The sequence below is a fragment of the Somniosus microcephalus genome, chromosome 4, assembly GCF_052327205.1.
Source record: "Somniosus microcephalus isolate GS21.2 chromosome 4, FLI_Smic_1.0, whole genome shotgun sequence".
NCBI lineage: Eukaryota > Metazoa > Chordata > Chondrichthyes > Squaliformes > Somniosidae > Somniosus > Somniosus microcephalus.
The window spans coordinates 296,208,016-296,233,394 of NC_140990.1; the positions used below are offsets into that span (position 1 = coordinate 296,208,016).

The 25,379-nt window shown below is 41.1% G+C and overlaps 1 protein-coding gene across 1 annotated transcript in view; it reads right to left on the minus strand.

The window, feature by feature from the left end:
- Positions 1-25,379, minus strand: part of LOC147120556 (low-density lipoprotein receptor-related protein 1-like) — a 2,135,446-nt gene that overhangs the window by 726,511 nt on the left and 1,383,556 nt on the right. Inside the window, exons 28-29 of the mRNA XM_085986655.1 lie at positions 3,593-3,724; positions 1,555-1,782 (exon numbers count right to left, since the gene is read on the minus strand). Coding sequence (XP_085842781.1) covers positions 1,555-1,782; positions 3,593-3,724 — 360 coding nt within the window. The remainder of the gene's footprint in view (positions 1-1,554; positions 1,783-3,592; positions 3,725-25,379) is intronic.

Genomic DNA, 25,379 nt, shown 5'->3' on the forward strand with positions numbered 1-25,379 from the left:
GCTTGCTCAGGATGTTTCTGTAACCAGGAGCTAGTGATGTAACTAGAATCTCATGGTTGTGAAACAGTTGATCAAAGCCTTGTTTTATACTCAAACCAAGTGTTCAGTAGTCTTTTTACATCATCCGCCATTAGCTTCATGAAAACCATTAAACTCGCCACAGAAAGTTAAGTTTTCAACCTTTTCAACGAGATGATAATTATTAATGCAATGCCAATCAATCTCTGTGACCCAGAATGAAAACAATTTAAAGTGTTCAATCTCATTCCTGCATGTAGGCACTTGCTGAGAGAGATTTTTGAAATGTCAAATTTTAAACTTTTTGTCTTCCTTCTCCTTTCTGCCTCTTTTTCCCCCTCTCTCTCTCTCTTAATCTAATCTTTCATTCTCACTCTTTTTTTCTCTTTCTGTACCTGATTTGACATTGAATTTACCCATTCTAATTTACCCTCCTTCTCAGTTCTTGCTCTGTTTAGTTCTCAATCCTTTAATCTCACTGACTAAGGAGATACACTGTTTGTCCCATTGTTGACCAAGGTCTGTGCTGCCCTCACTGCACCGTTATCAGCTCGCACTTTCAGCAGCTTTGTGGGCAAAACATTTAAAAACCTAAACATGCAACTGTAAGTCTAACTAACGGGACATGCCACAAGATGTCCTTCTCCAGCAAAATCTGGCCCATAGCCATTGTGCAAGTCTCACATGTCTCTACAAATGTTTAAAGTTTAATTCAAAAATAACACTTAAAAACATGGTGACTTTGCAGTTTTCCTAACAAGCTGAAGGTAGCTGTTCCAGGCATTTAGCCTATCCTAAAACACAACATTCTGCTTTAATTCTATGGCTAATGTTTCAGTCAATGCTCAACATTGTCATCAATCGGAAACTAGGTCAAAAACAAAGACTTTATATGGAGCACAAGCAGATTAGCATGTGTCTTTTGACCCGCCAGTAATGGTTTGAATCATAGAATGGTCTCCTATTTGCATCTGTCAATTCCATTGGTTCAGTCTCCATTTATTCCAATATTTTTCCCTCAAATGCTGCTTGTCCACCAATTTCCTTCCTCCTTCCTCTCCTGAAGGCATTGCCTCCTTGTAGTTCCCCAGATGAACTCTGATGTTTCACTCGAGTTGCCATTATTCAAATAGACATCAATCTCGGTCACATCCAACATCGCTTCCTGTAGGGGGTCACTGGGTTGCAATCAGCAGTGGTTGCTTTTAATCTACCTTAACCCAGGGGTGCCTGATAGGTATCACCGCCCCCCGCCCCTCTGCCCTACCACCCCCCATCACTGCCTTGGTCAAGATTCACTAATTCTGCACAAACTGGATAGCAAACCTAGGTCTGGTCTTGTCTGTAGGGCTCAGCAGTTCACTGGATAAACTAACTGCATATTCGGGAGAGGACCCACACCAAAAGACATTTCAACAGCATCAATAAGTGTTTGTATTGTTCTTGCATCTGTATAATGCTTACATCAGAACATTTAACTACAGATATAAAAGGCTTAAAAGCTATATATAGCTTTCATCATTAATTTCTACTTACCTGCTGAGACCACTGTTTCTATTCCTGTGCCATTTATGAAGGCTCGCTTTATAAACCGGGGCTTTAAATCAGACCAGTAAATTCGCTCTTCTAACGCATCAAAATCAACTGTTTTAACTTGACTGATATCAGGATCAGTAAATGGTGTTATGTAGTTGTAGTATGGATTATCAACGTCAACCCCACGGATCTCGGAATTTCTTGAATAGATTAAAAATTCCTTTTGCTCTGCACAAAATAACAAAAAGTGACACTGCTCTTAGTTTCTTGATTTCAGAAATGTTTTTAAAATTGTTTAAATCTTTACTATTTTTCAATTAATCCCCAGTTAAACACATATTATGAAACCCTGTCCATCCAAAATAATATTAAAAAGCCATAAGGCTACGTGAGCTCAACCTAATTTTTCTCTCTCCTTTTATTGCAAGTCTGCAAGACAAATATCTGAACCTCTATTTAACTTTGAGAGAACAACTGCTCTGGTTGCTGCAGGCAACAATATTGAAAACCCATTCAAAATGAACATGTTTAGAAATTTCACTCGGCTTTCGGTGGGATGTGGAAGATGAAGCAAAATTTTATTTGAACTGCGTAGTTGGATGCTGGTGAGTCTGTATAATTAAAGGCAACTAACCAGCCTACGGTCAGTTCAATTATTCCTTTTAATAAATAGTTAGATTCTTTTTGAAGTTTCACCTGGTTAAGGAAAGGCAAGACTGCCTCGAAAAGAAAGAAACAACTTGCATTTATATAGCACCTTTCATGTCCTCAGAATGTCTCAAAGCAGTTCACAGTCAATGAATTATTTTTGACGTGTAATCACTGTTGCAAACACGGCAGTCAATTTGTGCACAGCAAGGTCCTACAAACAGCAATAACTGATAAGTGAATCTGTTTTGGTAGTGTAGGTTGAGGGATAAATGTTGGCCAGAACACCATGAGAATTTCTCTTCCATTCTTAAATAATGCCATGGGATCTTTTGCATCCACCTGAACAAGCAGACGGGGCCTCGGTTTAACATCTCATCTAAAAAGTGGCACCTCCAACAATGTAGCACACCCTCAGTACCATAACAGTCAGCTGAGGTTATGGGGTAGATTTTCCACTTTGGACACAAATGGCAATCCGGGTGCAAATTGCACTCAAAATTACACTATTCTTCTGAAATTAAGTTATGATTCAAGTTGCCGTTCAAAATATTAGCTTAATGACAAACATAAGATCGTCCATGAAGCAGTTCAATCGGGCAGCATTTAAGAACGTAATTTTTTTTTTTCTTGCATTAAACAATATTCCTTGATTATATTTAAGAGTAACCTGGCACAATTTTATTAATACAGCTGAAAATGGGTTTATCACAAAAAAAAGTGTTTAGTCCACCATCTGTGAGTAACCTTGATTTTAAATAACTGAAAATGATTTTTTAAAAACTATACAAAACCAGTTACTAGTTTCATTGGTATATAGTGGTCAGTTTCTTAGTAAATTAAATATTTTAATATTTAAAAGCTTTTAAATGGTGCCTATTGGTGTCCTTGTGCCTAAACATTGCGCCTAAATTTTAAGAGCCTCTTCGAAGGGCTGCAAACAGGCGCAATTAGCGGAAATTCATCATGGTGATTAATTCGATCTGGGGGTGTGGCCAGTTTTGTGAATGGGACCGGCTTCCAGCGCGATGATTTTTTAACTAGCGCAAAAGATCGCGGAATCTCGATTTGCACTGGACGTAACTTCTACTTGAAATTCCGCTGATTTGAACAATTTTGAGCGAATTGTGCTGGAAATACCAGCGCAACCTGGCGGAAACTCAACCCTTGTGCGTTCAAGTCCTGGAGTGGGGCTTGAACCCATTGCCTTCTGGAAAAAAAAAAGCTTTTCTAACATACATAAGTTAATAAATGGCGTAATGCATTATGAACAGGTATACAGCTCAAACTAAGCACCCTGCAATGTAAAGTAGGGAATTCATTGTCCTTGTGGTTATTGAAAATCAGTTACGTGGCTTTATTTTGATTTGACAGATTTCCAGGCACTTACCGTAGCAGTTCTTCTCATCGGGGGCCAGTTTCATTAGATGAGGACATGTACATGCAGCAGTTCCATTGTAATTAATCAGGCACAAATGAGAACATGGCCCTTTGCCATTATTAGACTCACAAGGATTTGGAGCTGTAATTATGAACACAACTTCAATTCATTATCAAATTTTCCTGTTACAGCAATCATCCAGCACACAAGCATAAATAACAGTTGCAATATTCTACCAAAAACTGTGAAGAAAAGATAAACAGAAGATATAAAGTTGCATTAATGATGACACTGCTGATTTGAAACCACATGGACTTCATTAGATAAAAATGCCAGAGGAAAAGATTCCATTAATACAACGTTCCTAAAAATCCATATTGTAATTGCAACCCATTAAAGCAATTTCTAACCCAACTCAATGTCAAATAAAGATTTAACCTTGCTCTTTCATCCCATAATTTACAATCCTGTTTATTTCTTGAACTAGGTATTTTCTAAATACCCGACTCTATTGTTAAAACCATTAAAGACTTGAAGCTTTAAAGCCATATCATTACATTGATTAGTCATTAAGATTCGCTTAGAACAGGAAGGCAGTTAGCGTACTTAAAGTAGTCAGCATGTAGTGAAGTTTCTACTATAACAACAGAAAATGCTGGAAGCACTCAGCAGGTCAGGCAGCATCGAGGAGAGAGAAACAGAGTCAACGTTTCGAGTCGGGGACACTTCGTGAAGTTTCTATTACTTGATATGCAAGGTGGGACACCTCCAAAGTACTAAAATGAGAATCTTAGCAGCCATTTTTGTGTAGTCCTTGTGCTATGCATATTCAGCAGGTTATTCTAATTAACATTTCACTTGGGGAACCAACAAAAACTTGTATTTATATAGCGCCTATTGCGTCCTCAGGTCGTCCCAAAGCGCTTTACAGCCAATTTTGAAGTGTAGTCACTGTTATAATGTAGGAAATGCGGCAGCTGATTTGCACACAGCAAGATCCCACAAAGAGCAATGTGATAATGAGCATATAATTTGTTTTAGGGATGTTGGTCGAAATAGTGCTATGGAATCTTTTATGTCCACCTGAGAGGCAAACGGGGTCTCGGTCTTGCATCTCATCCAAAAGACGGCACCTCTGACAGTACAGCACTGGAGCACAAGCCGAGGTTTTGTGCTCCAGAGTGGGGCTTGAACCCACAACCTTGTGGCTCAGAGGCAAGAATGCTTCCTATGAGCCATGGTTAACAGCAAGACTTGGATATTAACAGGGGCGGGTTGCATTGGCGGAAGGGCGGAGTTTCGTACGGGTTTCCCCACACGATATGGAGTTTTAACTCCATAGCATGTGCCTTTTCTCTTTGACAGGTTTCCTATCTGGAAGTCAGCCCATCCCACATTTTCCCATGTGCTGTAAATAACAAGTCTGATCACAATATAGGCACTTTAATACTTATTAAATTCTTGGAACAAAATAGAAGTGCATGTTTCAATACACAGTGCACAACACATATAGTAAAAGCAAAATGCTCTCAATTTACAAACTAATGTACTGACACAGTAGCTCCACATTTGACAATCCCAAAATATATTATTTATTACTGATAAATAGTCTAAAATATTCCAATTATCAGTCCATATGGTTATTTTTGGGAGTGAGCCTTTGGTTTCAGTGATAGCATTCCTGCTCGAGTCAGAAGGTGAAGGGTATGAGCCCCACTCCAGACAGCTCCAGCAAGTGGAGACCAGAACTTGGTCTCAAAATACTGGGTTGATATCCAGCGGGGTAACACGTGTGTGGATGAAGCGACCACTAGCTGAGTGGTTATATTCCTGCCTCCGAGTCAGAAGGGGTGGGTTTGAGCTCCACTCCAGACAGTCCCGGCGAGCAGAGCGCTGGCTCTATAAACTGGGTTGATGCCCGAGAGGCGGGGGTGGGGTGGGATATTTGCATCCAATGGGTGCGGCTGACTCCCCCCAGCACCCCCACCCCATCATAAAGGATAGGGGGATCTCTTTAGCCTTGGATGAAGGCCATATAGGAGAAGGTACTCCGAAGATAAAAACAATGAAGAAGGCAATGGAAAACCACCTCAGCTACTCTCCCCTAATAAGTGGCTCAAGAATCTCATGTATGTGACTTGAATTAGCACCTGCCTAAGGGCAGAACACAGACAGACAGAGAGTTATTTTAAGTGTGCTCTGCATTATTTCAAAATTCTTTGGAAAGAGAAATCCCTGCCAGGCATAACTTTGATAAATATTTAAGAGTAATTTCAGAAACGTTCTCCCGACTAAATTATATTATTTTTAATGTATAATTTTGACAATTTTTCAGAAGGACGTTGAAGGTTAGGTTCTCTGTAATGTTGAAATATTTGTGAAAGATCCTTGAAAAGATGATTAAGGACTAGCTGCTGATATGATTATGATCAATTTCTGCATTTTTAAACACTGCATACCAATTCAATTTCAGTTAAATACACAGTCTACGTGTTCCTGTAATGGTTGTTGTAAAGTCTCTGGTTGCTAATAGAATTAATGGCAATACAGCAAAAACCCAAAGCTGTTGTGACTTGCAAATACATTTTAGGCTTTTAAAGTTTATTAGAGTATGTAACTCTTCAAAGAATGTATTTGAAGCACAATCTATTTATGAGGTTTTTAAAAAAATCTTTTGTCTTAAGTGAAGGTTTGAGAGTGACAATTACGTGATCTGTTTACATATTCGACTGACCTCAGCTAGTTCCTGCTAATTGCACAGCCATACTCTATCATTTGCAACCAACACACATCAACAACAGCAACTTGCATTAATATAGTGCCTTTAACCTAAACATTTTTTAAAAGCTGCTTTACTGAAGGAAAAAGTAATTAATTGCCCACTACTTGATCTGTTTTAAACCACATTCCCGATGTGCTTTCTGGTAATTAATGCACTTTAATAGTCTAATATTTATGGGGCATTCCAGCTTTAGGGAATTGTGGTCATTACTAGCCTAAAATGCTTTATTATTGATTCAAACTAAGCACGGGGTGTTAATAAACACCTCAGGCCAGTGTTTAACAACAATTTCACCTGAACACAACCTTGTTATGACTACTATTATCAATATTAATTTGCTGCACTGGACTGTGTCTGTTTTGAAGTGTTTAAACAGGGCTAATTTTAAAAAAAATCAGTAAGGGTCTTTTTGAGCTCAAGAAATGCACCATTGGACTTGTATGCAAAATTGTAATTGGCTTAATCATTGTTTATTTGATTGCTTGACTGGATGTGCTTTATTGCATTAGCAATGTGTCATTAGCAGATTGTGATTCAATCTGGCACGCACAAGCAGTATGTGGTCAATCAACCTGCAAGATGATTTCCCCTAAACCTCAAGAATTCTGAGACAAAATATTAGACGAGGGAACAACATAGGACAGTGACCTTTTCAGCCAAATGGTACATTTGCTTTGCTGAAGTTACGAAATTTGCTGCTGCTGAATTCAGGAACCAGAATCTTAACTCTTCCAATATGGAACCTGGGCTTTTTAAACACTATTTTTACAACAAGAAATACCATGATACAAACAGAACACATGAAACAAAAAAAATAGCATTCCCCAAGGTAAACGTTGGCAAGATCTGAATCAGTACACATAGAAAAAGATAGCACAGATCCTTGCAAGTAACCAGTGGAAGATTACGTGCACAGAAAGAGCAATCTTCATCAGTGCTAGACTATTGATTTCCCCGTGAGTTTATAAGAGCTCAATCCCTATATGTTTATTGAGCATACATGTCTCTTGATGTATTGAAAATTGAATTAGGGATGGAAATTAATGTGTCTCACCTTGCGACCATATGTTCATCAAGTAAAGAAAAGTCATGTTGTAAGAAAGGCAATTAATAATGATGCAATGTGGAACTAATAGTATCTGTGGATCATAAACAAGAGATTTCAGTTCCTAAGAATCAACTATCTGCAAAATGTGACTTTATGGACCTGCAAAATTTAGTGAATATGTTCCAACTAATTTGAAAGTCTATGCCTCCATCTGAATGTTTATCAATAGTATTCAACGCAACTTTCAATTCTGTACTTGTATTTAAATGGTTAATAAATGCTGACTTCAACTCGGATCAGCAGCGGTACATCGACTCCACAGGAAGAAATACCAGATTTTTTTGTTTTGTTGAAAACCTCCTGAGATATTACTGAAAATCACAGATCTATAATTGGTCTCACGAGGTCTCACCCTACTCTTATGTAAGGTTTTATGCTCTTTAAGTGGTTATAAAAAAAACTGCGTTCCTAAGAAATAAACATATTGGCTCGCAATTTGCTGCAATGGCGAGATGGTGACAAATACCATAAGTTGGAGAGTTAAGCTCCCCGATCTTCCAGTGGCGAATTCATACCATAAATTTGTTGGAAAAATAATGAGAATAGGCCAGAGTGAGCATAGCAGCGACTCAGCGGCTAATGCAGCTCTCTGCAACAACGGGAAAGGCAAAGGGCATTAGGTATTCGCTCCCAAAACAGTTCACCTTGTAAAGTGCAATAGTAAAAGGAAATGCTTTGTGTAACAGTTAAACCAGCACACGTTAACTGTATTCTACTGTGGAGTGAATAAAACTGATTAAAATGTAATGCAATACATATTTTAATTCAATAGCCCAGAATTTACTACAAAATACTCTGGTATTGTTTAGATGTTTCATCAGTATATAGAGGTCTCTGTTGCTTCATTTTAAAAAAAGCAAACCTTGCATTTATATAGCATCCTGACTACCTCAGGATGTTCCAAAATGCTTTACAGCCAATTAAGTACTTTTGAAATGTAATCACTGTTGTAATGTAGAAAACAAGACAGCCAATATGCACACAGCAAGGTACCACTAACAGCAATGAAATAAAAGACCAGATCATCTGTTTTTTAGATGTTGGTTTAGGGATAAATGTTGGCCAAGACCCATAGTGCTGTGGGATCTTTTACGTCTATCTGAGGGGGGCAGATGGGACCTCGGTTTCATGTCTCATCCAAAACACAGCACCTCAGGCAATGCAACACACCCTTAGTGTTGTACTGAAGAGAAATGAAGCATTACAAATCAATGCAACTGACAAGTCACTGAATAATGTATAAAGAGTAAATAATACACTAATAATGTAATAATAGCAAACTTCCCGAGGCTCTGGGACGCATCTGTGTGCACACGATTGACAATCAAACTGGTCAATGAAAATTTCCACATCGTCTCTGGCAAAGTTCCAATGGGCACATTCATCACATATTTTGTCTAGTCAGAGTGCTGTGTGGGTAGGACCTCGGTTTGAAATTGAACTGGGTCACGTGTTGATCAATGGCAGAAACAGAGTGGCGCTGAACTGCTACAGTAGCACATGGACAAGCACAGATTCACTGCTCTTTGTCACCGGTTTAAATCAGATTCCACCGGTTTAAATCAGCCACTTCCTTACTGCTACGGACAGATAGGTTTCAGAAGTGGAATGTGTTGTTAAGGCCAATATATCTGTACAATTGCGAGAGAGTGCTGTAAATAAAATGCAACACGATGAAATGGGTATGAATTTAAATAGAAGGCGTTGAGCATTTCACTGGACTACTGATAGCAATTAGAGGTGTAAAAGCCATGTTACCCCTACCCATGATGGCTTATACAAGTGGAAATCCCGTATGAGTTGATTCAAACACAAGCCATCAGACACTGTAAACAGCGACTGCCACAGGGCAATTTTTTAGTAAGACCAGCTGCTCTGGAAGATAATTGAATTTAAAAAAAAGGTTTCTTTAATGCAATTCAATGGCTCACAAACTTATCATTTGAGCCAGTTAATTCAAATATAGATTTATTTACATCATGAATAGTCTGCATTTTGAAACTAAAATATTGATCATTTTTCCTATTCCTGTGATTGTTCCAAGCATACAGACTCCTCCAGCGCCAATCTGTAATGATTTAAGCAGTTGTGGTGTTAATTCCCCAAACTCGATCTCCCCGTTGATTTTATGGTGGGGTGGGGCTATGATAATGAGCTTTTCACCTTTTTCGGCGAGGGTTTCTGCAGAGCAGCGGAAAATTCCCAGCAAATTATGATGTGGAGTACATAAAGGTATAAGTAATTCCCACCATAATTTCCTAGAATTTCTGCACCAACGTTAGGTCCATTACTGCAAATATTTAAGTCCATTTACCAATTAATATGTAATGAACATACCCTACGGCAACATCCATTATTACATTAATATCTCACATTTATCCAGGGAATTGGATAAGTACCTGAAGGAAAAATATTTGTAGGGCTACGGGGAAAGGGCAGTAAAGTGGGACTTGCTGAAGTGCTCACAGAGAGCCGACATGGGCTCGACAGGCCGAATGTGCTGTCACCATTCTAGGATTATATTTAAATTATTTCCAATAAAAAGAGGATATTCGCTGTTCAAGTATTAAAAACATTATTTATCTGACATATAAGGGTGATTGAATAATTCATGAGCACTAAAGCATTGGTAATAATATACTCCCTGTTTTAGTTCTATATTCAGTAACCTTTTCTGACCTTCTGAATGTGAAAATGGAGCCGAGAGTGTGCCTTCTTTATGTTCTGCTTTTAAGATGCAATGTAATCACCAGGATTTCTGTAATATGTAAATGGTGGGTGTGTTAAATATTCCTTCTACTGCATATTCATTTGAACTGCAAACAAGGTCTATAATAAGGAATCATCTTGACATTCCTAACTTGTGTGAAGAAAGAGCATCTTGACCTACGTGGTATTAAACTGAAGTATTGACTATTACAGGTCTATCACTGGTCATGGTGCCTGCAATTTGAGGTAATAAATTTGAAGTATCACACATGAAACAGCTCGACATAACACCAAAGTGTACTGATTAAAGTTTGATATTTCTTTCCCGACAACATAATGGTAACAAAGCGCTAGATATGCCTAAGGATGACACCAACTGATGTATTTATATTTTTGTATTAGATACAAACTCATATTTGAGTCACAGAGCTGGACATTTAAACTGTCCGTTGCCAAATATAGTTGGCTACAAATTCCGCAGAAGTTCTCTCATAGGATACATGAAGAACCCCCAGCAAAATGGCACAAATGACTAAAGCTGGGTGTTTACAACGTTTCTCTAGGGTTTCCATTAAAGTTATGGCAGTGGAATGGGATACCTTATGTAATATCAGAATCAATGATTCTAGAGCTGCAACTTAACTAAGTTGTAGAAGTTGAAGGGTTTATAGAAGATTTGTCTCAAACTTAGCAGCTGAACTTGAATCATTCACTACTATGTCATTAAATGTACAATTACAACGTTATTTTTTTTACCAAATATACAAATAAATTAGATTGACATGCTTGCTAGAAGCCATGTGTTATAAAAACATACCAACTTTGATTTTAACGTACTTAAATTAACATGTTTGTCACATTCCTCTATCTTGCAACTGGTGCACAATACTCTATCTCATAATCAACCTAATTATCTTTTGGGGGGTAAAACTGAATCTTATGAATAACAGCTGTTAGAAATTAGGGGTACCTAAAATGTATATGGTTAATCAAATGAAACGAATGCGAATAATACTGCGCTTAAATGATTGTATTAGTGCTCGCGACAAGTAAGGGGTTAATGTATAAGTTATGTTTTACTGGGACTGCGTAAGTTTTGGTTTCCTAGAAGCTTGTATTAGAATTTGAGACAAGCGTTTTCAGTTAGTTAGATTAGATGATGTATCCCACACAGAGGCCCACAGCATGGCCTTGCCTGCCAGGCTAGCTGTCTGTTTGTAAATTAGGATTTTGACTTTGTTTAATTTGTCTTTAATTTGGCCAATGAAGGCCCAACCTGTGTTTCTTCCATTATTACTAATAACCATATTATAATACTAAGGTAGGAATTGGAGTTCATTTAACAGAACTGCTTGTGAAGATAATTAAAAGTTAATTAGTATAAAGGACATAGAACAGAAGGAAATTACGGGAGTTAAGGTATCATTTCAGGATGGAACGGTCTGTTAGATTAAGGGGAAGATAATTTGGATAGCGGTTGTTTGAGCAGACAGCTCTAGCATGGGGTATCTGATTTAATAGCCCATGGTTGTGTCTGGTACATGCACTGGCTGCACCAGGGAGGACAGGGTCAGGTGAGATAAGGGAATTCCAGATGGATTGGCCTTCAAAATGTATAAACAAGAAAGACATGTGAGGGGAAAACATAGGGCCCCTTGAGGGAGGATCTTCATCTGTAAGTAGACAAAGAACTCGACATGCCATTGGGCACCTTGTTTTAAGGGGAACCCCTATAGGTTAAATGGTCCTGTCCATATTCTACCTCAGGTCCACCCCTGAAAAGAGAATAAAAGGAAGACCGAAAGAACCCTTAGCTCAGACAGTGGAGCGGAGGGCTCCCAAGAGTGGATTGATGGTCTACTACTCTTCCAAGAGTGAACCCATGCTGACCAGAGTCTAACACTCTTGGGTAGTTCAGAAAGAGAGAGAGAGAGAGAAAGAGAGAAAGAGCGAAACGTGAGACAAGAAGGAGAACGAATAAGAGTTGTTCACGCACGCCAGCCATCTGTCTGATCGGGTCCGGTACCAGCTGCTTGTCACAGTCGTATATTATTGCTGTATAACTAATGTGTTATATCCCATCCTAAACTCCGATTAAACACAAAATACCCACCATATCAGTTTGCACTCGATCCTGATTATTTGAAGTACCAGGGATAAGTTAATCTCTACAAATTGGTGAGCTGAGCGAGGAGTGCAAAAGGGTTGTTGTGATCAAAATGAATTGAGGATGGGGTCAGTCTATAAAAAGGTACGAAGCGTTGTTATCGGGTTGAAAAGCAAAAACAAAATGGTGGCTCCGTATTATAGAGAAAAAGTTGCAAACAGTCTCTGATAAGTTGGGGGCCCAAGCGATAATCGGAATAGTGCAGGGTGATGAGACGAGCGAGAAGAGATTTGGGGCAACATAGCATTCCAAGGTGGGTGCGAAGAAATGTAAAGTTAAGGTTGCCAGAAATAGGCTGGCTTACGCAGCCCACTTGTGTGCCGTTAGCTTGGGAGGTGAAGTTGTACTCCTGAAAGAGAAAAATGCATAACTTGAAAGGGACTTACAGGACTGGCAAGGCCGACACGTTACAGCCTGTTCCCTTCTCCACCAAGAACAAGCCTTGGCAGATGAGGCATGACTTGCCTCAAGATGCCACCATCAGGTCTAGGAGGATAACAAGGCTTTAAAAATCAAAAATGAATCCCTGATCTCACAACTTGAGTATGCCAGGGGGGCCTTTAGAGAATTACTTGTAAAAACCCCTTTATTGAGCAACAACCATACTCACTGCAAATTAATAATTATGGAATTGAAGGGAAAACTGGGGATTCAAACGACTGCTGTTGCGGCCATCAGTCACCTTAAACCAGGGGATCCTGGTATTAACTGGGACGATCTAACAAGAAAAGCCCAGTGCAATAATAACCCCATCTGCCAAAATAGTCCCTCACTCTCTGCACCTCCACCTCCCTATCCAGGACAAACTGCCCCGGTAGAAACCAAGCAGGTTAATATAGTTACTACTACCACCCAATTTGATGACCCTACACCCTCGGATGATGAATTCGATAATGATACCTCCCCTGTAGCCTACAACCTGCCCCCAAATGTGGAAGTAAATATTACTACCAGTAGAAGTTTGACCTCAGTGGGGCAAGCTGAAGAATTGGGAGCAATAAACTGGGGGACGAACCCAGTCGTCCTAACAAATGATTGGGGTAGTTCCGTTGCTGTCACCTTCCATTAGAGTGGACAGACTTAAAACAAGTTTTGTTGTCATGCATCTCATGGGAACGCTATGATACAAGCAAGGGTTGGTGGGATGTCATGGATTCAGTTTGTTCCCGTTTGGGCATGAACTCATTTGATGTCACCCGCACGGCTGGGGATGCCCAGCAAGAGGCTAAAGAACACCCCATGGCCTTTGCAAATCGATTATATGATTTGTATGACCAGTCCCAGAAAAACCGTGATGGTCAAGGGTTTTGGGACACTGAGGGATTTAAGCTGACACTCATCAATGCTCTCTTATCCCACCCTCCCCCCCAGAAAGGATGCTCTTGGCATGACTGTCCATCAGGGAACCCCGTGGGTTGATCAGATGGACTCTTGCATTCGAGCTTGGGATTGAGTTAAATCGCCCCTCGCCCCTACTGAGTCCAAAGTTAAGAAACCAGACGATAGTTGGGTCTGGTGGGATACCAACGCTCATTTGTTCCCAGATTTGCAGAGCTAGCCAAACCCGTATATGAACTATTAAAGGGTGAAGAGGACTTTGTGGACAACCAAACTGGACAACCAAACATACCACGGCTGTATCCCTCCTTAAGACTGCCATTATGTAAGCCACATGCCTGACAAATCTCGACCAGGACAAGCCTTTCCACCTGGAGGTGGGATCCAGTCTTACTGCTGTTCTGTGCCAAGAGGTACGTGATAAACTTATGCCAATTGCATACGCCTCTCACATTTTCCCGGCGTGGAGAAGAATTACACTATGTGTGAGTGACATCTGCTGGCCACTTTTTGGGCAGTCAAACACTTCACGTTTATTACTGGATTGAACAAAATGATTATCCACAGCCGCCCCCCCGCCACTCCTTTGAATCTTCTACTCAAACCAGGGGACACTTTGAATCGAGCAGAGGAGACCAGTCATTGGACTCTTCTGTTAACTCAGAGAGATTTGGAAATAACGCCAAAGCAGACAACTCTACTACCCAAGCTCCTACTGTATGAGGGGGGAAGCCATGAATGTCCCCTTCCACCACTGAAGTTTGACCGCCACCCCGTCTCTCCTACTCCGCTGAGTGATGCCCAGGATATCTACATTGATGGCTCATCCTACCACAGTGAAGGAAAGCCCCTTACTGGATTTGTGGTAGTTCTGCCTGGCTGAAAACTCACAGACAAATGCATTCCCCATCCACCCAATATGCTGAAGCTGCAGCCCTGGTGAGAACGATCCAAATTACTCATGACAAACCTGTTAATGTCTGGTCAGATAGTGCCTATGCGATTATCACTTTATTATCTGGGTTGCTGGTTGTTAATCAGCCTACTAGCCACGAGTGCATTTTGGGGTACTGCAGGAACCAGAACCAATAGATTTAAATATATAAAAATGTGGTAGTGGCGTTTATTGGAGCTAATACTGGTGGCAAGAATCGAATATAAAGTGTGCACAACTTCCAACACAAACATATAAGATAAGAGGAACACTGAAATATGATGTTGATACTGAATTACGTGGCATTCTCAACTCGTATTTAGCATGCATTAACACTGTAGACTTTAAATTGGTTATGACAGAGTGTTCTTTGTGCGACATCAGCTTGGTATAATAGTTACCATATACGGCAAAGCCATTTTAGGTCAGATAACATTTTACATTCAACTCTTTGAAACTGTTTCATTGGCAATAATTCACAGCTCTGGTAGAAGTAATGAATTTCCAGAAGCAAAAGTAACTTAGGATCTAAACATTTGTAAGACGTTTTACATAGCTTAATGTGATGTTCTAAATTTATGGGACGCATTGTTGACCATGATTGGGCAGATTGACTGAAGTGATGTTCAAATTCCACAGTTCTTTGAAATGGTATTAGAACATAATTAATCCTAGGCTATAAATTCATCATAATTTTTTCCTACAAATATCTACTTTCAATTTCTCTGGTTTCTAATTTTTGCTAAATTACACTTAATAATTGAACAAGACCCAGTAATTTTCAACAAATTGAGTGAAATGACCCTCGACTTTTGCCAAATGTTTGCTCCTGATGATTGGCAACAGTATAATATGCATTCAACTGAGAGCTTTGTTTGATAATAGGGCTTCCTAAAGGGTAACTGCTGATTGAAAGAAATCATTACACTGATACTGAGCTTTTAAAAAATAGATTTTTGTAAAAAAAAAACTTGGTTAATTAAGAAGGGTACAGCTATCCAGTTTCAAAGGATAAACACTTCCTAACATTTGGCGTCCCAGGACAGGCACAGTACACATTCGGCACTAAGCAAGGCCTTTGCACTTCACCCCTCATAAAACTGTCTTAACCGTCACCTGAAAGAGCATATTCTCCACTCATATCAGCCATTTCTATATCGAGGAACATAGATAGAATGGGAGAATTGTAAAGAGCAGTGGCCCTAATAAGTAACCTCAGGGGGACACCACTACATACTTACCTCCTGTCTGAAAAACAACCGTCCACCACTACTCTCTACTTTCTGTCCCTTAGTCAATTTCATATCCACGCTGCCACAGTCCCTTTAATCCCATGAGCTTCAATTTTGTTAATAAGTATATTATGTGGTGTTGGGAGATTAAAGTGTTAAAAGTCTGAATTCCTCCTCCAACCCGCCATCTTCCGGTTTGAACGGAGGCGGGACAGGGGGTGGGGGTAGTCAACCCTCTCCCAGGAGCTGGGTTGGCACTTTAAATATGATAATGAGGCTAGAAGCCTCAGATTTAACTGTGGCCGGCCGAGGATCCGAGGCCTTGGGAATCCGGGCAGCCGCAGCGAGGCAAGGACAGCCTCGGGGAGCAAGCCTCATGGGCCGAGAAGAGCCAAATGTTTCTTCCAGCCCCGCAAGCCCACCCACCATCAGCACACGCACACCCCCCATAAAAACCCCACCCATCGGGATAGGACCCATTCCCCGGGGTCGGAGATTGGAATCCTCTGGGATCAGAGCCCGCCCCCCCGGGGTTGGGAATTGGACCCTCTTGGGGTTGGCCCCCTTCCGGGCTGGGGATCAGACCCCTTCTCCAGAGGTAGGGGATTGGACCTCCCCAGGTCAGGGATTGCACCCACCTCCACCCCGGAATCGGACCACCTCCCTGGGTCGGGTCTTGCACCTACCTGGGGTTGCGGCCTCTTGTCCAGCGATCCCCACCCAACTGGAAACCAGCCTGTCAACGAGGCTCACTTCCAGGCGGGGAGCCTGTCCGTGACGTCACACGCACAGGTGCAAGGATACCTGGACTTCGGGTTTCCCGTGCTCTACCGGGCCCACCCACTCCCAACGGTTATCCAGGTAAAAATTCCAGCCTTACTGCTTGTTTCCCGCCCGCAACTATTTTAACAGCGTCGTTTTTTATGGGCAGCAGAGGCACCCATCTAACTCGGCGGGAGCCTCATGCGTATGCCCTGCTCAGTAAAACCTGACACACAACTAGTGGAGGCTCTGTAAGGTAAGTGCAAACAGGAATACTCCACTAAGCCCCACAAAGAAAGTTTGGGCTACTGTCACCCCAGCTCCCCCCCCTTCCATATGCAACCCCTTCCCCTGACACCACTGCCCCCCACCCCTATGACTTGCCTGACTGCCAGCCTTGTGGCCTCCAGGCTCTCTATTTCTGTAGGCCCAAAGTCTCTGGGTGCCCAGTTCAGGCTGGTGTGGTTAATGAGGCCCGGCCGGTAATATGGACCAGGCCTCTCACTGCAGCTCCCAGTTGGCTGGCCCGTGCCAGCTTCCTGCCCTAGACTTAAAATTCCCGGTCTAGTGTCAAAGGTCTAAGTTATGAGCAAAGATTGCAGAAATTTGGACTTTGACCTTCAAAAGTAAGCAGCTGCAAAGTGATCTTAAAAAGGGAAGTAAAATAGTTAAGGGAATGGAAAAGACAAATCTAGATTTGCAAGAACAGGACGAGCAAACACAGATTCAAAACTGAAAAAAAAATATTTAGGACTGATATCAGGAAATTCTTCTTCATACAAAGAGCGTTCAGTGCATGGATTTGTTCTCGCGATATGCGCAACGGTGGCAAGGCTGCATTTATTGGCTATGCTTAGTTCCCGAGGTGGTATTGATGGGCATTTTCCTTGAACAGCTGCAATTCATGTGGTGATGATGTTCATGTAGTGGTATTTGGTAATGAATTGCAGGACGCTGATATTGATGAAGAAGGAATGGTGATATATATCCAAGTCAGAATGGTTCGTGTCTTGAAGGGGAATTTGGAGGGGATAGTGTTCCCAAGACACTGCTGCTCATCAATCTCAGTGGGAGAGGTCATGGGGAGGGAGGTGGTGTTGAAGTAACCTTGGTGAGTTGCTGCAGTGCTTCCTGCAGATCGTACCGACTGCAGCCAGGTGATGGAGGGGTGAATATTGAGTCCAGCGGCAGGGGTGCTGATCAAGGGAATTGCTCTGTCCTGGATAGATTTTCAGATAGAGTAGTGGGGCGAAACACTGGAAGCAGTTAAAAAAACAATTTAATGCTGCAATGGGGAGAATTTAGGATATTTCTGGATGGATGAATTTAGATGGGCCGAATAGCCTTCTTCATCCATAACTATTTTCATGATCTCATGAAATCAAGGGGGACTTGTCAGAAAATAAAGGATTTAACTTAGGAGGAAATGAAAATGAATGAAACCTCTGGGGCATAAGGAAAGTGATTCAAGTTTTAAACATTCACCAAAATTACATTGTTTTCTATTTGACATTATATAGCTCCTTAATGGAAATTATTCTGCACTCTACTTTAGTATCCATCACCAATGAAAACAATTCTTAATCCTGCAATTTTCCCCTATCAAACATCATCAAACTCAGGCTTGCTAAAGAGGGAGATTAAATCTGATTGTTCATCTATGATAGAAAATCTGTCCTAAGTGTATAGGAGGGCTGTCAACTCAATTTCTGTGAACTTTAAAAGTCTCTGATTGAGCCTTTTATAAAATTAGCTGGATGAGTAGAAACAGGAAAGTTCGAAAAGAATTTGTCTTCCCATGAGCGAAATAAAGCATTTAAAGACTATTGATCCACAGTCCTGAATTCTTGACCAGGCCTGAAGAGTCATTTGTTAGCAAATTTTGCCAACAGGTCCATGTCTGGATATCTCCAGTTGAGCAATGAAGAGAGCATTTGTTGCATTTAAGTGAATATTTCTTGAGGAGGCTGAAGGGATGTAATCTGTCACCCCCGATCCTCTCTAACTTCTACCGCTGCACTATAGAGAGCATCCTGACAAACTGTATCACGGTATGGTACGGCAGCTGTAGCTCCCATGACCGGAAAGCCCTGCAGCGGGTAGTCAAAACTGCCCAACGCATTACCGGCACCCGGCTACCGACCATAGAACATATATATCAGAAACGCTGCCTACAGAGGGCACGGTCCATCATCAAAGACCCTACCCGCCACAGTCTGTTCGCCCTCCTACCATCTGGAAGATGCTACAGATGCATTCGCACCTGTACGACCAGATTTAGGAACAGCTTCTTTCCCAGGGCTGTCATCCTACTGAACTCCACAAATAAACACTAAAGCCTGCACATCTGCCGATGCACTTTATTATGGTCATATTTATGCTAATATATATGTACAAATGTATGTTGAAATGTTTAAGTATCCTAATCCAAATTGTACACTCTCAGGAGCCGCAAGCCTACATTTCGTTGTACTGCACTTGTGCACTAACAATGACAATAAAAGTTGATTTGATTTTGATTTGATTTGAAGTGTCCACCCACACAGCGTTCAATAGTATTGCCTGTTCAAACTAGCTATTGAGCTCATAAAGTTATTTGATACAAGAAAGAAAGCAGGAGGCAGGTGGGTCCCTATCAAATTGGTTTAAAAATAATTGTTTTCTTAATAAATATTTGAAACTCCACAAAATAGTGGCAGTTAAAATGTATATTTTCTTGCTCACTGAGTCTGAAATTGAAGGATTAGGATTGCTTTCATTAGTAAAGTGGATTGCAGAATGATTTCTATGCAGTAACTTTATAATATCAAATAGAAAACATTAGAGATCACAAAGCTTTCACTCATACAACTCCAAATTGTCTACCACGAGGTGTAAAAGAATAAATTAAAATGATTCTCTCTCAAGTAAGCATTTTGGCAAGTACTGTACTTTCTAATTAACACAACAGGATAACCTTTGACACACTGCACTAGTTCCCTTAAGGCTCAAGGTTTCAGAACATGACATTCACCCACAATTTTCATGATCCAGTTTTTAAATGTTAGAATAGTTAAGGGAACCCACCTAACATAAGCAATAGGAGCAGGAGTCGGCCATTTGGCTCTTCAAGCCTGCTCCGCCATTCAACAAAATCATAGCTAATCTTTTATCTTAGCTCCACCTTCCCGCACTATCCCCGTATCCCTTAATTCCCTTCATTCCCAAAAATGTATCGACCTCTGTGTTGAATACACTCAACGACTGAGCATCCACAGCTCTGTGGGGTAGAGAATTCCAAAGATTCATAGACCTTTGAGTGAAGTAATTTCTCCTCATCTCAGTCCTAAATGGCCTACCCCTTTATCTGGCACTGTGACCCCTGTGTTCTAGAGGTTGGTGTTAAGTCTACTACAAGTTTATTTTTAAATGGCTTAACTATCACAATTTATACATTTCAGTATTAAAATTGCATTTTTGGGGGTACAGGGATTTGCAAAAGTGAAATATTATTTCTTACAATCTGACATCTTCTCAATCGCTTTGTGTCCTTTTTAATTCCCATCAGTGTCTATCTTTTTGGCCTAAACATTGGCAAATGTTATCGTATGGCCATTTGTAAACTTTAATCCACCAGTTGTTAGCCATAATGGCAAATCATCAAAGGTATGCTGGATATTCTGCCAGTGGTAACTTGTTACCAACCACATGTTCTGAATATAGGTCTGCCAAAGATACCTTCTCAGCTTCTGTGCCATCAGCCACTCCCGGAAGTGGTCTAATCATCTTACTTTTATGGGCATTAGTTTACACTGCCCTCTATCTTTGACTGTTAACATCCCCGGGTTTCTCTATTTGGTAAGTAGCGGGATCTGGGAATGTTAACAGTTGTACCCCCTTGTGGCCTGAACTGGATAACTGTGTGTTTGCACATATATGTCTTCAATCTGTCCAAACGTGGACCAAGTTAACATCAGGTGAGAAAAACCTTGATTTGAATCATTAAACTGTTTTATTCCACAGTAAGGGGAATGAAGAGAGCAGCAGATATGATCAGCTTTACTTAGTTCAATTGGTAAAACTTATATTCGCAAAATGATATAAAAGCAATGAACACACTACATTACCCCATTTCAGTGGGTTACTTAAATTAAAACAGAATAATGCATCTGCATTCTGTCAAACAATCCAGGTCAGAACCTGTAAGCCCAGGTTCCTGTCTTTTTTCAACCTTTTTTCAATCCTTTTGCTGCATGACTACCTCCCACTTTCACAGCACTCGGTTTCCTTTTTAAAACAAGATTGACTCCAGTGTCAGCTTTTGTCAAACCCAATTAACTCCTCCAAATCCACCAGCCTAACTTGGCAATGACACCTGCTGACTTCAAAATGAACAGGATTTTCGCAGCAGTGAATAATGGCTAGAATGTAAAATTATCTACCATTGTTTCCAGGATGCTGGTTCAGATGCCCTGATTGAAACCTGCCTGTGAATTTAACTCTTTGAGAATTAAGTTTAGCGAAATAGTAGCATTTTTAACATATTACACATTGTTTGACATCCCAAAATAAGACAATCCAAGAGTAAAATCTAGGCCAAATTTACTTAATATTTAGTTCTCACTGCAGGAGGTTCAAATCTCTTCATTTTTAGTGTTTAAACTTCATAAAAATACTAATAGGCACAATAATGATGAATATTCTTGAGACATGTAAACAATATGAAGAAAATTCCTTTGCACCTGTATTTGTTAAGTATTTTATATTATTTTAGTTGGACAAATGACCTATTCAAATGTCAGTGCATTGCTAATCACTGAAAAGCTACTGAATTATTGAACAATGACATAACTTACAGGAAACTGTAAAAGCTTTTGCAGTACAATATAGTAACACTCTGATCTGAACGAATAATTAGAGCTGCTTTATATACTATTTTGTTCAATGAGCATCAATGTTATTTTCACAGCCCCCTGTGTTCATATATCATACACCCATTTATACTTCATAGCAGTAAAAATACAAACAGTATTACTTGTCTGAAAACATTGGCCCGTAATTTGCGGCCCCTACAGACGCGTACGTGCCCGTAAGGGCTGCGTAAGTTCCTAGTTTTCGCGTGCGAAGCGCATGTGCAAAACCCCGGAACTTGCAATGTCAAAAATCTCCTGGACAGATACAACGCGACCCCGGGAAAAGGGCATCCGCGGGAGGAGAGTTGGGCTATTTGCCCAACTTCTGCTCAGCGAATGCCCGTGAAATTCATACACCTGGTAAAAGCAGGCGTAAGGCCTGTTTTAATCAGCGTAAGAGTTTAAAATATAAAAATAATTTTTTTCAATCATTTGTACGTTAAAAATCCTGTGCAATAAACCAGGTTTATTTGTAGCGAAGCCCAGGACCGTGAGTCTCAGTACCTCCCAGACCACCAGATATGTGGGCATTTTATTTGCGGATCGGAGGCATTTCCCCGCGGGAAGCCTCCGACTGCAAATTCAGGGCCATTAACTTATAGATACTTCTTAGGCAGTCCCTCGGAACCGAGGATGACTTGCTTCCACATTAAAAATGAGTTCTCAGGTGACTGATTAATCCAATGCGGGACCTACAATCTCTGTCACAGGTGGGGCAGACGGTGGTTAAATGGACGGGTGTGCGGGGTGCTTGGGTTGACGTGCACTCCTTGCGGTGCCTACGCTTGGCTTCCGCTTGCTCCCGGCGAAGAGACTCGACGTGTTCGGCGCCTTCCCGGATGCTTCTCCTCCACTTTGTGCGGTCTTGGGCCCGGGATTCCCAGGTGTCGGTGGGGATGTTACACTTTTTCAAGGAGGCTTTGAGCGTGTCCTTGAAGCGTTTCCTCTGCCCACCTGTGGCTCTCTTGCCGTGCCGGAGCTCCAAGTAGAGCGCTTGCTTTGGGAGTCTCATGTCGGGCATGCGGACAATGTGACCCGTCCATCGGAGCTGATTGAGCATGGTCAATCTCAATTTGACTCTGTATTGGATCTCTAGCATACACCATCTGTTCATTACTTGATTCCACAATTGTAGAGCACTTTCAAAGCTGCAGGAGCTTCTTTATAAGCTGCTGTCAAAGGGGTTGAGAATTAAACCATCCAAGGTATCTGGAGAATAAACACCAGCATGAACTGGTTGGGCCGAATGACCTGTTTCTGTGCTGTATAGCCTATGTAATCCTATGTAAGCCTATGCATCTGCTATAGGTCAGGATATCTCACCTCAGCTATGCCATGGTGATGAAAGTTGTCACTCAGAAGATAGATGCCTTATTAAAACAACATCTTTCATTTATATAGCGCCTTTAACATAGTAAAATGTCCCAAGGCAACTGAACTGTGTGCAATTTACATAGCACAAGACTATTAAAGAAACACTCTCTTCATGAAAATACATTTGGAAGAAATTTTGGGGAGGAGGGAAATCAATAGCCAGTTGCACCACAATGATATCAAACAGAATTGACACTGTGATATATTTCATGATGAGTTGTATCATTATGTCATGTGATTATAAACATCAATCATTTGTTTATGACAACAGTGCCCCATTAATTGTACTTCAGAACCAAAGGACAGGCTCATTTTCTCAACTTATCATCAATTAAAAAGTGATTGGTTGAAATAAAAGTCATCAATGATATTCTGAGTGTGTGATATAACCCACTGGTTAACTATAGCCCCACCTGCTACCATGTAACCTTCTTCTAGCTCTTGAAGGGGTTGTATGAAGCATCATTGTTGACACTTTGTGCACCATCCTGAGCTAGCTAAAAAGTGGCTACATGGTATCAAGTGGTTTAATAGGTAGCATTCATTCTGACATCTATGCACCCTTCTACTTCATGTTTGGCATATTTTTTACCAGAACAATGTTAGCAATGCAGTATAAAGTTGCTAATTGGCAATTAGATACTAGTAGTGAGCTCGCCATACTAGGCAGATTTTGGCTGGCCAACACTACACAACAAAGCGTAATATATCAAAACATAGTGCAGACAATAACCTGCACCACCATTCAACGTCTAATGATTGAAGAGAGCTCACTACCCCATCAATTTTTGTCTTCTTTTAGAAATATCATCTGTATTTGTAGCTCATCGAGGAGCACTTGGCACATGCATTTTGGTATGCGGGAACTGAAATGCTCAATGTTGCACCAGTGAAAAATACCGAAAGGGAATAATACATTGCTGTTTAAACACTTCACTCATGGCTACTCCATAACTAGGCCACAAGTTTTCAATTGTGCTGCCAAATAGACTCAGCAACATGACATATGACCCTGGGAAAAATAGAATGAGAAAAACTGCAAAAAAAAACCTTTCATGTTTTGGTGTGAGGAATTTCTATAATATATTATTGGGCAGGCCATGGTCAAGAACATAAACATCAGTTTGATGTGTTCAATGACATAGTGCTACTTCACTTTAAGCTATATTGATTTCTGTTCATCAACGCTACCATGACTGCCTGAGTTGTGACAAGCAAAGATGCCTTAACACATCTGAGATTCAAGCAATGAAAAGCTGCTGGTACACTACAGTTGCTAGCCAGACATTGGTAGGTGTAACTTGAATTGCTCAGTCTCATACAAAAAAGAAAATGCTGCAGATGCTGGAAATCTGAAATAAAAACAGAAAATGCTAGAGATATTCAGCAGGTCAGGCAGCATCTGTGAAGAGAGAAACAGAGTTAACATTTCAGGTCAATGATCTTTCATCAGAACTGGACAAAAGCAGGAAATAGAACAGATTTTTAAGCAAGTGTGGGAGCTGGGAAAGGGGGAGGGGATGAAAGAACAAAAGGGAAGGTCTGTGATAGGATAGAAGGCAGGAGAGGTTAAGAGACATTAAGAGATATTCAAGGGAAAAGGAGATGGTAATGGGACAGGTTATGAAACAAAGGATGGCTCTAGATGAAGTGTAAATTGCGCTGGCAGAATGATCGACAGCTGCCATGTGGGAGAGAAGAAAAAAAAGTGTGGAAAAAAAATGATAGGATCCGAGGTTATGATCTGAAATTGTTGAACTCTATGTTGAGTCCAGAAGGCTGTAAAGTGCCTAATCAAAAGATGAGGTGCTGTTCCTCCAGCTTACATTGAGCTTCAGTGGAACAATGTAAGAGGCCAAGGATGGTGAGGTCCAAGTGGAAGTGGAGCTGAGAATTAAAGTGACAGGCCACCGGGAGCTCGGGGTCCCCCTTACGGACTGAACGGAGGTGTTCCGCAAAGCGGTCACCCAATCTGCGTTTAGTCTCCCCAGTGTAGAGGAGACCGCATCATGAGCAGCGAATACAGTATACTAGATTGCAAGAAGTACAAGTAAATCACTGTTTCACCTGGAAGGGGTGTTTGGGGCCCTGGACAGTGGAAAGGGGGGAGGTATAAGGGCAGGTGTTGCGTCTCCTGCACTTGCACGGGAAGGTGCCGGGTGAAGGGGAAGGGGTGTTGGGGGTGATAGAGGACTGGACCAGGGTGTCGCGGAGGGAGCGGTTCCTTCAGAATGCTGAAAGGGGAGGTGAGGGGGAAGATGTGTTTGGTGGTGGGATCACATTGGAGGTGGCAGAAAATGATCTGTTGAATGTGGAAGCTGGTGGGGTGAAAGGTGAGGACAAGGGGAACCCTATCGTGGTTCAGGGGGGGGCAGGGGTGAGGGCAGAAGTGCAGGAGATGGAATGGACACGGTCAAGGGCCGTGTCAACCACAGCAGAGGGGAATCCTCGGTTGAGGAAAATGGAAGACATGTCAGAAGCACTGGTATGGAAGGTGG